A 16,276-nucleotide genomic window follows, 5' to 3' on the forward strand; every position below is an offset into this window, starting at 1 on the left:
AAGCTTTACAGTAATACTGTAAATATGCTGGAACAACTTTATTGACAAACAGAAGCTATGTATACTTTTGAGTAACAAAGCAGTTTTTTTTTTTTTTTACTGTGTGCAAATGTCGTATTCCTCCTTGAAGGTGTATGTCTTGAGTAAGTATCTCAGCAGTTTAAATTATTTCAAATGTACTTGAATTGAAAGATGTGTCATAAAAACATTCCTTTAACTGACATGAAAAGGTTGTACAAAAGAACAGTGGTTTTCCCTGTCGACTTCATAAAGGTCTCCAGTACAACAACTGTATTTATATAAAGGTCTATTAAACTGCCATGAAAGTATATTTTAACTGATATTTATTGCCATAAAAGTACATTTTCACGTTGACTAACACTTCAGAGCCTCTCACAAGACGAGCACTTTACTGTAAAAGCTTTCCACTGATGTTTGAGATTACGCTGTGCCAAGAAAACAAGGGCAGAATTTACTTGGCAAGCCTTCACATATTTATTTATGCTCCAGAGTAGCTAACATAAAGAGGGAAACCTGTTGAGGTTTAATTGGACTCTCCCTTCTGCACTACTTGTCCTCTGCCTCACTCCTCCCCTTCTCATTCCCCCGGCTCCTCCCTTCTTTCTGCACTACCTGTCCTCTGCCTCACTCCTCCCCTTCTCATTCCCCTGGCTCCTCCCTTCTTTCTGCACTACCTGTCCTCTGCCTCACTCCTCCCCTTCTCATTCCCCCGACTCCTCCCTTCTTTTCCTTGTTCCCTCGCTCTCAACCACCCCACTGTGAGGGTAAACAGGCCAGGTGTTTCTGTAAGTGAACACCATTATAGGTCTCCCCCTCTCTGGTCTCTGTTCCAACCCTATACTGTTATAATAGGAGAGCTCTGAGAGAGAAAGAGAGAAAGAGAGAAAGAGAGAGAGAGAAGAGAGAGAGAGAGAAGAGAGAGAGAGAGAGAGAGAGAGAGAGAGAGAGAGAGAGAGAGAGAGAGAGAGTGTGTGTGTGTGTGTGTGTGTGTGTGTGTGTGTGTGTGTGTGTGTGTGTGTGTGTGTGTGTGTGTGTGTGTGTGTGTGTGTGTGTGTGTGTGTGTGTGTGTGTGTGTTTTCCTGGTGTCAGCTCCCAGTTCCTAGTTATTATTATGACATCACGTAAAATAATAATCTAATTAGGATCTAACCTCAAAGACTGTTTTAGAATGAACCACTGAAATATTATAATATGCTTTCAGATGATAGACCTAACCCAGCCTCTGTCAATGGACCTGTACTGAACTACTACTATCTTACTACTATCTCCTAAATATCTCAATCTGTCAGACAACCCCCACTGTACATGTGAGAGTTTGAAGAGAGAGAGAGAGAGAGAGAGAGAGAGAGAGAGAGAGAGAGAGAGAGAGAGAGAGAGAGAGAGAGAGAGAGAGAGAGAGAGAGAGTTTGGCCCTATAACAAAGAACAAACAGCAAAAACATATGCATGATGAAATACAAATCTTAAAATCAACTATTAAAGCCTACCAGAGCCCACTGGATTCTCTAATTACATTGAATGAACTACAGGACAAAATACAAACCCTACAACCCAAAAAGGCCTCTGGTGTTGATGGCATCCTCAAATTCCAATTGGCTGTACTTAAACTCTTTAACATCATTCTTAGCTCGGACATCTTCCCCAGTATTTGGAACCAAGGACTGATCACCGCAATCCACAAAAGTGGAGACAGATGTGACCCCAATAACTACAGTGGGATATGTGTCAACAGCAACCTTGGGATAATCCTCTGCATTATCATTAACAGCAGGAACATACATTTCCTCAGTGAAAACAATGTACTGAGCAAATGTCAAATAGAAAAAAAAAAAAAAAACAAAGGCAAAGTCTTTTCATGCTTTGTAAATTTCCAAAAGCTTTTGACTCAATTTGGCATAAGGGTCTGCTAAATTGATGGAAAGTGGTGTTGGGTGAAAAACATACGACATTTTAAAATCCATGTACACAAACAACAAGTGTGAGGTTAAAACTGGCTGAAAAACACACACATTTCTTTCCACAGGGCCGTTGGGTGAGACAGGGATGCAGCTTATGCCCCACCCTCTTCAACATATATATCAACGAATTGCAGAGGGCACTAGAACAGTCTGCAGCACCCGGCCTCACCCTACTAGAATCTGAAGTCAAATGTCTACTGTTTGCTGATGATCTGGTGATTCTGTCCCCAACAAAGGAGGGCACCTAAATCTTCTGCACAGATTCTGTCAGACCTGGGCCCTGACAGTAAATCTCAGTAAGTAAAAAATAATGGTGTTCCAAAAAATGACACAACAATTAGGATCTGGCTAAAAATACCTGAATCAGTTATAGAACCCATTGCCCTTCATGGTTTTTCTGGGGTCTGCTCACCCACCAAGAATTCACAACATGGGACAAACACCAAATTGAGAATCTGCATGCAGAATTCTGCAAAGAATATCCTCTGTGTACAACGTAAAACACCAAATAATGCATGCAGAGCAGAATTAGGCTGATACCTGATAATTATCAAATTCCAGAAAAGAGCCGTTTTAAATTCTACAACCACCTAAAAGGAAACGATTCACAAAACCTTCCATAACAAAGCAATCACCTACAGAGAGATGAGATGGGGCTCTGTTCACAAACACAAACACTTGACACATTGGAAAGAATTTACAAATAAACTGAGCAAACTAGAATGCTATTTGGCCCTAAACAGCGAGTACACAATGGCAGAATATCTGACCACTGTGACTGACCCAAACATAAGGAAAGCTTTGACTATGTACAGACTCAGTGAGCATAGCCTTGCTACTGAGAAAGGCCGCCGTAGACAGACCTGGCTCTCCTGAGAAGACAGGCTATGAGCACACTGCCCACTAAATGAAATGAAACTGAGCTGCACTTCCTAAACTCATGCCAAATGTATGACCATATTAGAGACACATATTTCCCTCAGATTACACAGATCCACAAAGAATTTGAAAACAAACCCAATTTTAATAAACGCCCATTTCCATTGGGTGAAATACCACAGTCTGCCATCACAGCTGCAACATTTGTGACCTGTTGCCACAAGAAAAGGGCAACTAATAAAGAACAAACACCATTGTAAATACAACCCATATTTAAGTTTATTCGTTTTCTCTTTTGTACTTTTGAGAGAGAGAGAGAGAGAGAGAGAGAGAGAGAGAGAGAGAGAGAGAGAGAGAGAGAGAGAGAGAGAGAGAGAGAGAGAGAGAGAGAAAATATCTTCCCCAATCCCTTCACAAAGCTGTGCTCTGTCAATAAGGCTTCATGCAATATGTCAGTGTTCCCACTATTATTATAATTTTTATCATCCATTACACAAGTCACAGCTCACTGGCTCCCTCCATGGCACTGGCACACACACACACACACACACACACACACACACACACACACACACACACACACACACACACACACACACACACACACACACACACACACACACACACACACACACACACACACACACACACACACACACACACACACACACACACACACACACACAGGAAAGGAGACAAGCGTGCAGGTAGATACTGAACGCTTGTGTGTAGGTGGACACACACAAGGTGAGACAGAAACACAGACGTCAACATCAACAACAAGCTCACACAGTCTCCAGGCAGTGTGAGATGTAGAGGGGAACGCCATGAGTGCCGAATTTCAAACACACACTCACGCATAAAGACCTGAGTGTGTATGTTCTGTGGTATGAAGGTATGAATTGACAAACTGCCCACACACAGAGGTTCACTGCAATGACTGAAGCTAACAGTTCCCCTTACTGTCACCTCTACCTACTCTGTGCCAGGCTTCCCAGTAGATATTTGCTGATTGTGTGTGTGTTTGTTTGTGTGTGTATATGTGTGTGCAGGTGCATGCACGCGTGAGTGTGTGTGTGTGTGTGTGCTTGTGTTTGTGTGCGTGCGTGTGTGTGTGTGTGCGTGTGTGAGTAGCATGTGTGTGTATTTCGTTCATGCTTGGAGGGCTAACAGTACAGTCTCCTTGTGATCCCCGACAGCTGCTGACTGTTTTCACAGAGACTGGCAGAGTGGGGGAAGGGGAGAACGAAGGAGCGAATGAGAGAGGGAGAGGAAGAGGGAGAGGAAGAGGGAGAATGAGCGAAGTGGGAGGGCAAGGATGAGTCAGAAAATTAAAGAGATTGTATTAAATGGAGGATGGAGAGAGGGGGGTGATAAGAGGCAGGTTAGCAGGTTGTTCACACTCTCAACCCTGGCTGTTCCCCAAATGGCACCCTATTCCCTATATAGTGTACTACTTTTGACCAGAGCCCTCTGGCCTTATATAGTGAATAATGTGCCATTTGGGAAACAGTCCATGCGGGAACTGTTGAACAGTAATGACTAGAGTGTATCATAATCAGGCAGCAGAGATTCTAATCATGGTGTATGCAATGATTGAGTGTATTAACTCCAGTTAGACAGGTATTAACCCCCCCTACAGGGGGCGGGAGGAGGGCTACCAATCAACCAGGAGGAACAAGGAGGGAGAACCCTCAACCCTTCTCAACCACAACAACGCACTGGACTGACTGGGTTCCTTTTCTAAGCCGCTAAGCAAGCACAGAAACGTACGTACATGCACACGCGCGCACACACACACACACACACACACACACACACACACACACACACACACACACACACACACACACACACACACACACACACACACACACACACACACACACACACACACACACACACACACACACACACACACACACACACAGTGTACAAAACATTTGGAATGCCTTCCTGATATTGAGTTGCACCCCAGTCTCAATTCTAAAAGGTGTCAAAAGTGTTCCACAGGGATGCCAGCCCATGTTGACTCCAATGCTTCCCACAGTTGTGTCAAATTGGCTGGATGTCCTTTGGGTGGTGGACAATTCTTGATACACACAGGAAACTGTTGAGCATGAAAAACTCAGCAGCTTAGAAGTTCTTGACACACTCAAACTGGTGTCCCTGGTACCTACTACCATACCACGTTCAACGACACTTCAATACTTCAGCCCATTCACCCTCTGACTTAAAAATCCCAAGGCTTAAAAATCCTTCTTTAACCTGTCTCCTCCCCTTCATCTACACTGCTTAAAGTGGATTTAACAGGTGACATCAATGAGGGATCATAGCTTTCACCTGGATTCACCTGGTCAGTCTATGTCATGGAAATAGCAGGTGTTCCTAAGGTTTTGTACACACAAACACAAATCCACAATCACATATGCAATCACACTCACTTATACACACAAAGAAATGGATTTCATGCAACTCTTTGAAAGACACACGTATACACACCATACAGGTGCATTCTAATTACGCACGCACACACACACGCACACACACACACGCGCATGCACGCACGCACACACACACACACACACACACACACACACACACACACACACACACACACACACACACACACACACACACACACACACACACACACACACACACACACACACACACACACACACACACACACACACACACACACACACACACACACACACACACTACAAGGGAGCACCACACTAATCAAGTTAATGAGGAACAGCATACATTGTAAATCCGTCATGAAGTGATTTTAAAGAATGTGTGGCCCAGCTGTGCTCGTCCAATGCGGAGGACAGCCACCGTGGACATAATCTAAGGACCTCCACCACTTCTACTTATCATAGACCATGTGTGTACGTCTGACCGTGTGTAGAAACTCCTCATCAAACTAACTCGCACACACAAGCAATAAACCACAATCACAACCATCTAGGTCTAGTGTGTGTTAATGCAAGTGTTTGTGTTATTAGTGATGTCTGTTTGTGCGGTACTGCATGGTACGTGTTTGTGAGACTGTGTGTTTGTGATGCCTTTTTGTACAGCAGCACAGTAAGTGTGTGTGAGACTCTGTGTGTGTGTGCATACAAGTTGTTCCTTAACATTGGTTTTTAGCATAAAGAACCTCAGGGCACTGTTTCATTTCCACTGGAACCTCAATTTCCCCTGTTCTCTCACTGTGTCCACACTATCAGATTGCCTTGGTGTCGAAATAACCCTCCTCTCACAGCCATGCTTTTTCAGCTTTCCAAAGCAGCTTTCTAAAGCAGTGATTAACAGCTAAAAACAACATAACCTACCTGTACTAGTCTCTCTCTCTCTCTCTCTCTCTCTCTCTCTCTCTCTCTCTCTCTCTCTCTCTCTCTCTCTCTCTCTCTCTCTCTCTCTCTCTCTCTCTCTCTCTCTCTCTCTCTCTCTCTCTCTCTCTCTCTCTCTCTCTCTCTCTCTCTCTCTCTCTCTCTACTATTTACTGTTGTCACCTGACATTTGCATCATTGGCAGTCCCATCGTTAACAACATACATTGCAATATATGCACACACACACACACGCACGCACGCACACACACACGCACGCACGCACGCACGCACACACACACACACACACACACACACACACACACACACACACACACACACACACACACACACACACACACACACACACACACACACACACACACACACACACACACACACACACACACACACACACACACACACACACACACACACACACACACACACTCCCATTAAACGGACATCACTGAGACCTCTCCCTTTGAGTCACTGTCGAACAGTCATCTTGTTTGGTCTGTTAACATTGAGGCCAGTTTGCCTATCCGTTCCCTTGCCTATCCGTTCCCTTGCCTATCCGTTCCTTTCCAACCAGTTTGAGTCTTCGGCAACCGTTCCATTGTGTTCTGGAGACAGTACAGAGCGAGAGGGTAAATGGAAGCCATGCCTACATAGAGCCACATAGCATTAAACAACACAGTATGTTGAATCCTAAGTGGAATGGCTCCAGCTATCGCTGAGGGTACAATAGGTTGAAGAGGCACTCATAGTGCTCTCTCTCTCCGTCTCCTTTCTCTTTTACAAGTTCTCAACTGACACCACCTCACCTTTAACTTCACTCTCTCTCTCCTGTCATTTCACTGACCCAGATAGGCACATACCAACACCAGTGGTGTCAAGAACAACACACACACACCAGCCACACAAAAGACACAGACCCAGACAAAGACAAGGCACACACAAGCATCGACCTGTGCGTACAATCACCACTTACAGACAGCCTGACACTAACAACGGCAGGCAATTGAAGTTGCTCTGAAAGCTTAACTTAACACCGCAGTGCAGAGTGTGTGAACCTCTGAGGCAGGCAGTTTGCCAACCAGACCAGCCAGGAGACAAAACAGCAAAGAAAGTTCACCCACCGCTCTCTCTCTCTCTCCTGCTCCCTCTCTCTCTCCTTCGCTCGTCGCGACTTTTGCAGGAGTCCGATTAGAATCACCGCGGCCCGGATCCCAGCCTTTTTAGAGTGGACCCTCGGAGGAGTGGGCTCGGGAGTGGTGCCTGACATGGTGTCTGGTTGTGGTGCTGGATCCAGACTGGGTTGGTCCTGGTCCTAACGGACCACACTGTACAGCAGCACTGCCACACCACCTCACCGGCACAGGCAGACTGACTGGATCTCTGCATCTCTGTCTACCTCCTTCTTTCTCACGCGCTCTCCCTCTCCCTCACTCGCTCCCTCCTTCCCAACTCTCTCTCCCTGCCCACCTCAGCCTGATAGGCAGGGCTTGGTGTAGGCTCTGCCCCCTTTCTCCTCCTCCTCCCTCACTCTCTGTGTGCTTTTACAGTCTGGACTGCTTTCACTTGCACATAACTGCTTTGTGTGATTTGAGATTACTGCTGTTTGTGCTGTTTGTCATACCGCATGTAACGTATGGCTAATGGCTCCTAATTTTGCAGTCCATGTTCCCTATCTAATCTCCTCTGTGACCTTGTTCCATTTCGCCTCTGTGTTTTTTGACACTCTCTCTCTCTTTGAGAAATCTCAATTTAAACAGCACAGAACAAACATCTCTCTCTCCACCTCTCCCTCGATCTCTGTCTCTCTCCATTTCTCTCTCCTCATCTCCCTCAATTTTCCTCTCCCTCCACCTCATTCTCTCACTCTATCGCTCTCTCTTTCCTCCTTTCTCTCTCTCTCACTCTCTGTCCATGCATCCCTCTCTCCCTCCCTCTCGTCCTCTCCCTTCCTCCATCTCTCTTCCTCTCTCTTTCCTCCATCTCTCTTTCTCTCCCTCCCGCCATCCCTCTTCCCCTCTCCTCCCTCCATCTCTGTCTGAGACCAGCTGATGCTCTCGCTCCTCCCCAAAGCTTGGCAAACACGAGTCACCATCATTCTTACCCGGAACCCACCGCAGCCAGTTATTTTCTGTTCTCCCTCCATCTCTGTCTGTCCTTCCCTCTCCTCCTTTGGCCACCTGTTTGCCTTTCATCTCCTCTCTGTTTGACAGCTCAAGGACTTACATGAATGGTGGTGTTTCTCACCCCCCTCTCCTCCCCTCTGTCTCCTCCTATTGTCTGCCGTCTCTCCTGTGCACTACGGCACAGCAGTGCACTCTCAAAGGCCCTCCTAGATGGACCAAAGCTGCAGGTGTCGTCAGAGACTCAACACTGGAGGGTCCATAGAAACATGTATGTAGATTACAGAGCGTGAGAGCCCATATGACATAATGCAGTAGATGGATAATAGTGTGGGGAGGTTATGGTATGATAGTGCCTGTCCGTTGGTATGTATTCTGTTAGTGGGAAAGGATGTTTGTTACTATGTGCGGAATACCTCTGATAACAAGTGATGATATCCTGCATTGTTGATGAATATAACAACTTTCGCATGCCTACAATTACATATATATATTTTTAGGAATAAGAGTGATCCTCTGTAGCTCAGTTGTTAGAGCATGGAATTTGCAACACCAGGGTAGTGGGTTCGATTCCCAGACCCACCTCTATGAAAAATGTATGAACGCATGACTGTAAGTCACTTTGGATAAAAGTGTCTGCTAAATGGCATATTCATATTATGAATGAATAATTCATTTATAATAGCTCTGATATTTGCCCTGCCACGACAATCTCCCTTGGAAATCAGTGGCAACCCCAGTGAGACTTAGGAGACGAGGTAAATGTTTTGGTTGTTCCTGCTCAATTGAGCTAATTACCACATTTTAGTGATTATGACAAGATTATTGAGATGTGTGGTTGAGTAGCACATAGTCATAATTGTACATGAGTCATGTCAAGGTAAAGTCATTTTTTTTAGATTGTACCCAATAATACCCAATTAACTACTTATGCTAATTGACTTTCATATGCTCTATTATATGTTAGACTCATCTGTCTGTAAAGCTAATCAGAGATCTGTATCCCAGCTGAGAGTTCTCCAGCGTGTGTGTGTGTGTGTGTGTGTGTGTGTGTGTGTGTGTGTGTGTGTGTGTGTGTGTGTGTGTGTGTGTGTGTGTGTGTGTGTGTGTGTGTGTGTGTGTGTGTGTGTGTGTGTGTGTGTGTGTGTGTGTGTGTGTCCGCGTGCAGATGTGTGTGTGTCAGCGAGGCTCTGGGGTGACAGCGAGAGAGACAAACAAGCTCCCACTCCTCCCACCAAGTTCCACAGAGGCTTCTGTAAACACATGAACATTACATTTACATTTAAGTCATTTAGCAGACGCTCTTATCCAGAGCGACTTACCACACACACTTCACACACCTCAGCCCTCCCATTCTCTCCTCCTCTCCCAGTCCCACCATGAGTCCTCTCCACCTCTCCCCCACCAGATCATTTCATGCGTCTCCTCCAACCCGGTGGATCACTTGGGGCTTGTGTGCTTGTACGTCAGCAGGTGGGAAATGGGACGCCTGTATCCCAGGCTGTCAAACAACAAAAAGCAGTTGTGACAGCCACGGTTCCCGTCTGATACACACACATAGAGATTGACACACAAGCATACACGCACATACTAAGCACTCTACCCAAGGGTGCACTCACACACACACACACACACACACACACACACACACACACACACACACACACACACACACACACACACACACACACACACACACACACACACACACACACACACACACACACACACACACACACACACACACACACACACACACACACACACACACACACACACACACAGGGGAGGCTTGGAGAACTCTCAGCTGGGATACAGATCTCTGATTAGCTTTACAGACAGATGAGTCTAACATATAATAGAGCATATGAAAGTCAATTAGCATAAGTAGTTAATTGGGTATTATTGGGTACAATCTAAAAAAATGACTTTACCTTGACATGACTCATGTACAATTATGACTATGTGCTACTCAACCACACATCTCTCTCAGTGTGGATTTAATGAAACTACACCACTCTGCCACCCTGGCACGCTTTGCCGTCTTCACACACAAACAGCAGAGCTTAAAAGAGACTGCAATGCCAACAAGCCCCTCCAGCCATCCTACCACCTCACTACGCCACATCACAGTGTCATGCAAAAGCCAAATCAAATCATATTGTATTCATCACATGCTTCGTAAATAGCAGGTGTGGACTAACAGTGAAATGCTTACCTTACCACCAACTGTGTCTCATAATGACCATCTTACCCATGCTAGACTACGGCGACGTAATTTATAGATCGGCAGGTAAGGGTGCTCTCGAGCGGCTAGATGGTCTTTTCCATTCGGCCATCAGGTTTTCCACCAATGCTCCTTATAGGACACATCACTGCACTCTATACTCCTCTGTAAACTGGTCATCTCTGTATACCCGTCGCAAGACCCACTGGTTGATGCTTATTTATAAAACCCTCTTAGGCCTCACTCCCCCCTATCTGACATACCTACTGCAGCCCTCATCCTCCACAAAGAACACCGTTCTACCAGTCACATTCTGTTAAAGGTCCCCAAAGCGCACACATCCATGGGTCGCTCCTCTTTCAGTTCGCTGCAGCTGGCGACTGGAACGAGCTGCAACAAACACTCAAACGGGACAGTTTTATCTCCATCTCCTCATTCAGAGACTCAATCATGGACACTCTTTGGTGTCATGCAGGTGAAAGAGGACCCAAAAGCGACTTGGCGAAAACAGAGTCTTTAATCCAGTAAAGTGAATACAATCAAAAAAAACACAACTTTCACTCGAAATGACGAGGACAAACTGGAGACTCGATCTTGAACAGCAGGTGAACAGCAGGTTGCCTCGGGAAGGCACTTGAACCAGAAAGACTCAGACACCTGCTCACCACGCAGCATCTGAGGAAAACACGACACGACAGGGCGATACACAAACACAGCACGGTGAAATCTAGACAAGGAACCGACAGGACAGGAACGGAACACAAAGGAAGAAATAGGGACTCTAATCAGGGGAAAGGATCGGGAACAGGTGTGGGAAGACTAAATGATTGATTAGGGGAATAGGAACAGCTGGGAGCAGGAACGGAACGATAGAGAGAAGAGAGAGCGAGAGAGTGAGAGAGGGAGGGGGAGAGAGAGGGATAGAAAAAGGGAAAGAACCTAATAAGACCAGCAGAGGGAAACGAATAGAATGGGAAGCACAGGGACAAGACAAGATAATAAATGACAAAACATGACAGTACCCCCCCACTCACCGAGCGCCTCCTGGCGCACTCGAGGAGGAATCCTGGCGGCAACGGAGGAAATCATCAATGAGTGAACGGTCCAGCACGTCCCGAGACGGAACCCAACTCCTCTCCTCAGGACCGTAACCCTCCCAATCCACTAAGTATTGGTGACCCCGTCCCCGAGAACGCATGTCCATGATCTTATGTACCTTGTAAATAGGTGCGCTCTCGACAAGGACGGGAGGGAAGACGAACGGGGGTGCGAAGAAAGGGCTTAACACAGGAGACATGGAAGACAGGATGGACGCGACGAAGATGTCGCGGAAGAAGCAGTCGCACAGCGACAGGATTGACGACCTGGGAGACACGGAACGGACCAATGAACCGCGGAGTCAACTTACGAGAAGCTGTCGTAAGAGGAAGGTTGCGAGTGGAAAGCCACACTCTCTGGCCGCAACAATACCTTGGACTCTTAATCCTGCGTTTATTGGCGGCTCTCACAGTCTGTGCCCTGTAACGGCAAAGTGCAGACCTCACCCTCCTCCAGGTGCGCTCACAACGTTGGACAAACGCTTGAGCGGAGGGAACGCTGGACTCGGCAAGCTGGGATGAGAACAGAGGAGGCTGGTAACCCAGACTACTCTGAAACGGAGATAACCCGGTAGCAGACGAAGGAAGCGAATTGTGAGCGTATTCTGCCCAGGGGAGCTGTTCTGCCCAAGACGCAGGGTTTCTGAAAGAAAGGCTGCGTAGTATGCGACCAATCGTCTGATTAGCCCTCTCTGCTTGACCGTTAGACTGGGGATGAAACCCGGAAGAGAGACTGACGGACACACCAATCAAACGACAGAACTCCCTCCAAAACTGTGACGTGAATTGCGGGCCTCTGTCTGAAACGGCGTCTAACGGGAGGCCATGAATTCTGAATACATTCTCGATAATGATTTGTGCCGTCTCCTTAGCGGAAGGAAGTTTAGCGAGGGGAATGAAATGTGCCGCCTTAGAGAACCTATCGACAACCGTAAGAATCACAGTCTTCCCCGCAGACAAAGGCAGACCGGTAATGAAGTCTAGGGCGATGTGAGACCATGGTCGAGAAGGAATGGGGAGCGGTCTGAGACGACCGGCAGGAGGAGAGTTACCCGACTTAGTCTGCGCGCAGTCCGAACAAGCAGCCACGAAACGGCGCGTGTCACGCTCCTGAGTCGGCCACCAAAAGCGCTGGCGAATAGACGCAAGAGTGCCTCGAACACCGGGATGACCAGCTAACTTGGCAGAGTGAGCCCACTGAAGAACAGCCAGACGAGTGGAAACAGGAATGAAAAGGAGGTTACTAGGACAAGCGCGCGGCGACGCAGTGTGCGTGAGTGCTTGCTTAACCTGTCTTTCAATTCCCAGACTGTTAACCCGACAACACGCCCATAAGGAAGAATCCCCTCGGGATCAGTAGAAGCCACAGAAGAACTAAACAGACGGGATAAGGCATCAGGCTTGGTGTTCTTGCTACCCGGACGGTAAGAAATCACAAACTCGAAACGAGCGAAAAACAACGCCCAACGAGCTTGACGGGCATTAAGTCGTTTGGCAGAACGGATGTACTCAAGGTTCTTATGGTCTGTCCAAACGACAAAAGGAACGGTCGCCCCCTCCAACCACTGTCGCCATTCGCCTAGGGCTAAGCGGATGGCGAGCAGTTCACGGTTACCCACATCATAGTTGCGCTCAGATGGCGACAGGCGATGAGAAAAATAAGCGCAAGGATGAACCTTATCGTCAGACTGGAAGCGCTGGGATAGAATGGCTCCCACGCCTACCTCTGAAGCGTCAACCTCGACAATGAATTGTCTAGTGACGTCAGGAGTAACGAGGATAGGAGCGGACGTAAAACGTTCTTTTAGAAGATCAAAAGCTCCCTGGGCGGAACCGGACCACTTAAAACACGTCTTGACAGAAGTAAGAGCTGTGAGAGGGGCAGCAACTTGACCGAAATTACGAATGAAACGCCGATAGAAATTAGCGAAACCTAAAAAGCGCTGCAACTCGACACGTGACCTTGGAACGGGCCAATCACTGACAGCTTGGACCTTAGCGGAATCCATCTGAATGCCTTCAGCGGAAATAACGGAACCGAGAAAAGTAACGGAGGAGACATGAAAAGAGCACTTCTCAGACTTTACGTAGAGACAATTCTCTAAAGGCGCTGTAGAACACGTCGAACGTGCTGAACATGAATCTCGAGTGACGGAGAAAAAATCAGGATATCGTCAAGATAGACAAAAACAAAGATGTTCAGCATGTCTCTCAGAACATCATTAACTAATGCCTGAAAAACAGCTGGCGCATTGGCGAGACCAAACGGCAGAACCCGGTACTCAAAATGCCCTAACGGAGTGTTAAACGCCGTTTTCCACTCGTCCCCCTCTCTGATGCGCACGAGATGGTAAGCGTTACGAAGGTCCAACTTAGTAAAGCACCTGGCTCCCTGCAGAATCTCGAAGGCTGATGACATAAGGGGAAGCGGATAACGATTCTTAACCGTTATGTCATTCAGCCCTCGATAATCACGCAGGGGCGCAGAGTACCGTCCTTCTTCTTAACAAAAAGAACCCCGCCCCGGCCGGAGAGGAAGAAGGCACTATGGTACCGGCGTCAAGAGACACAGACAAATAATCCTCGAGAGCCTTACGTTCGGGAGCCGACAGAGAGTATAGTCTACCCCGAGGAGGAGTGGTCCCCGGAAGGAGATCAATACTACAATCATACGACCGGTGAGGAGGAAGGGAGTTGGCTCGGGACCGACTGAAGACCGTGCGCAGATCATGATATTCCTCCGGCACTCCTGTCAAATCGCCAGGTTCCTCCTGAGAAGTAGGGACAGAAGAAACGGGAGGGATGGCAGACATTAAACACTTCACATGACAAGAAACGTTCCAGGATAGGATAGAATTACTAGACCAATTAATAGAAGGATTATGACATACTAGCCAGGGATGACCCAAAACAACAGGTGTAAACGGTGAACGAAAAATCAAAAAAGAAATAGTCTCACTGTGGTTACCAGATACTGTGAGGGTTAACGGTAGTGTCTCAAATCTGATACTGGGAAGATGACTACCATCTAAGGCGAACATGGGCGTAGGCTTCTCTAACTCTCTGAAAGGAATGTCATGTTTCCGAACCCATGCTTCGTCCATGAAACAACCCTCAGCCCCAGAGTCTATCAAGGCACTACATGTAGCACCCGAACCGGTCCAGCGTAGATGGACCGACAAAGTAGTACAGGATTTTGATGGAGAGACTTGAGTAGTTGCGCTCACCTGTAGCCCTCCGCTTACAGATGAGCTCTGGCTTTTACTGGACATGAATTAACAAAATGTCCAGCAACTCCGCAATAGAAGCACAGGCGGTTGGTGATCCTCCGTTCCCTCTCCTTAGTCGAGATGCGAATCCCTCCCAACTGCATGGGCTCAGTCTCTGAGCCAGAGGAGGGAGATGGTTGCGATGCGGAGCAGGGAAACACCGTTGATGCGAGCTCTCTTCCACGAGCCCGGTGACGAAGATCTACCCGTCGTTCTATGCGGATGGCGAGAGCAATCAAAGAGTCCACATCTGAAGGAACCTCCCGGGAGAGAATCTCATCCTTAACCACTGCGTGGAGTCCCTCCAGAAAACGAGCGAGCAGCGCCGGCTCGTTCCACTCACTAGAGGCAGCAAGAGTGCGAAACTCAATAGAATAATCCGTTATGGACCGTTCACCTTGGCATAAGGAAGCCAGGGCCCTAGAAGCCTCCCTACCAAAAACTGAACGGTCAAAAACCCGAATCATCTCCTCTTTAAAGTTCTGGAACTTGTTAGAGCAATCAGCCCTTGCCTCCCAGATAGCTGTGCCCCATTCTCGAGCCCGGCCAGTAAGGAGTGAAATGACGTAAGCAACCCGAGCTCTCTCTCTAGAGTATGTGTTGGGTTGGAGAGAGAACACAATCTCACACTGCGTGAGAAAGGAGCGGCACTCAGTGGGCTGCCCGGAGTAGCAAGGTGGGTTATTAACCCTAGGTTCTGGAGGCTCGGCAGGCCAGGAAGTAACAGGTGGCACGAGACGTAGACTCTGGAACTGTCCAGAGAGGTCGGAAACCTGAGCGGCCAGGTTCTCCACGGCATGGCGAGCAGCAGACAATTCCTGCTCGTGTCTGCCGAGCATGGCTCCTTGGATCTCGACGGCAGTGTAACGAGCGTCTGAAGTCGCTGGGTCCATTCCTTGGTCGGTTCCTTCTGTCATGCAGGTGAAAGAGGACCCAAAAGCGACTTGGCGAAAACAGAGTCTTTAATCCAGTAAAGTGAATACAATCAAAAAAAACACAACTTTCACTCGAAATGACGAGGACAAACTGGAGACTCGATCTTGAACAGCAGGTGAACAGCAGGTTGCCTCGGGAAGGCACTTGAACCAGAAAGACTCAGACACCTGCTCACCACGCAGCATCTGAGGAAAACACGACACGACAGGGCGATACACAAACACAGCACGGTGAAATCTAGACAAGGAACCGACAGGACAGGAACGGAACACAAAGGAAGAAATAGGGACTCTAATCAGGGGAAAGGATCGGGAACAGGTGTGGGAAGACTAAATGATTGATTAGGGGAATAGGAACAGCTGGGAGCAGGAACGGAACGATAGAGAGAAGAGAGAGCGAGAGAGTGAGAGAG

The 16,276-nt window shown here is 47.4% G+C and overlaps 1 protein-coding gene across 5 annotated transcripts in view; it reads right to left on the minus strand.

Annotated features, from left to right (window-relative positions):
* Positions 1–16,276, minus strand: part of LOC123992968 (rap1 GTPase-activating protein 2-like) — a 158,539-nt gene that overhangs the window by 90,336 nt on the left and 51,927 nt on the right. The window contains exon 1 of one of the 5 annotated variants that reach the window (XM_046294652.1): positions 7,337–7,645. The exons of 3 other annotated variants lie outside the window; for them this stretch is intronic. In XM_046294652.1, coding sequence (XP_046150608.1) covers positions 7,337–7,482 — 146 coding nt within the window. In that variant the 5' untranslated portion in view covers positions 7,483–7,645. Of the gene's footprint in view, positions 1–7,336; positions 7,646–16,276 lie in introns of those variants that run through there. One more of the 5 variants, XM_046294653.1, reaches the window with a different exon arrangement.

Source organism: Oncorhynchus gorbuscha, linkage group LG13, assembly GCF_021184085.1.
Source record: "Oncorhynchus gorbuscha isolate QuinsamMale2020 ecotype Even-year linkage group LG13, OgorEven_v1.0, whole genome shotgun sequence".
Lineage (NCBI taxonomy): Eukaryota > Metazoa > Chordata > Actinopteri > Salmoniformes > Salmonidae > Oncorhynchus > Oncorhynchus gorbuscha.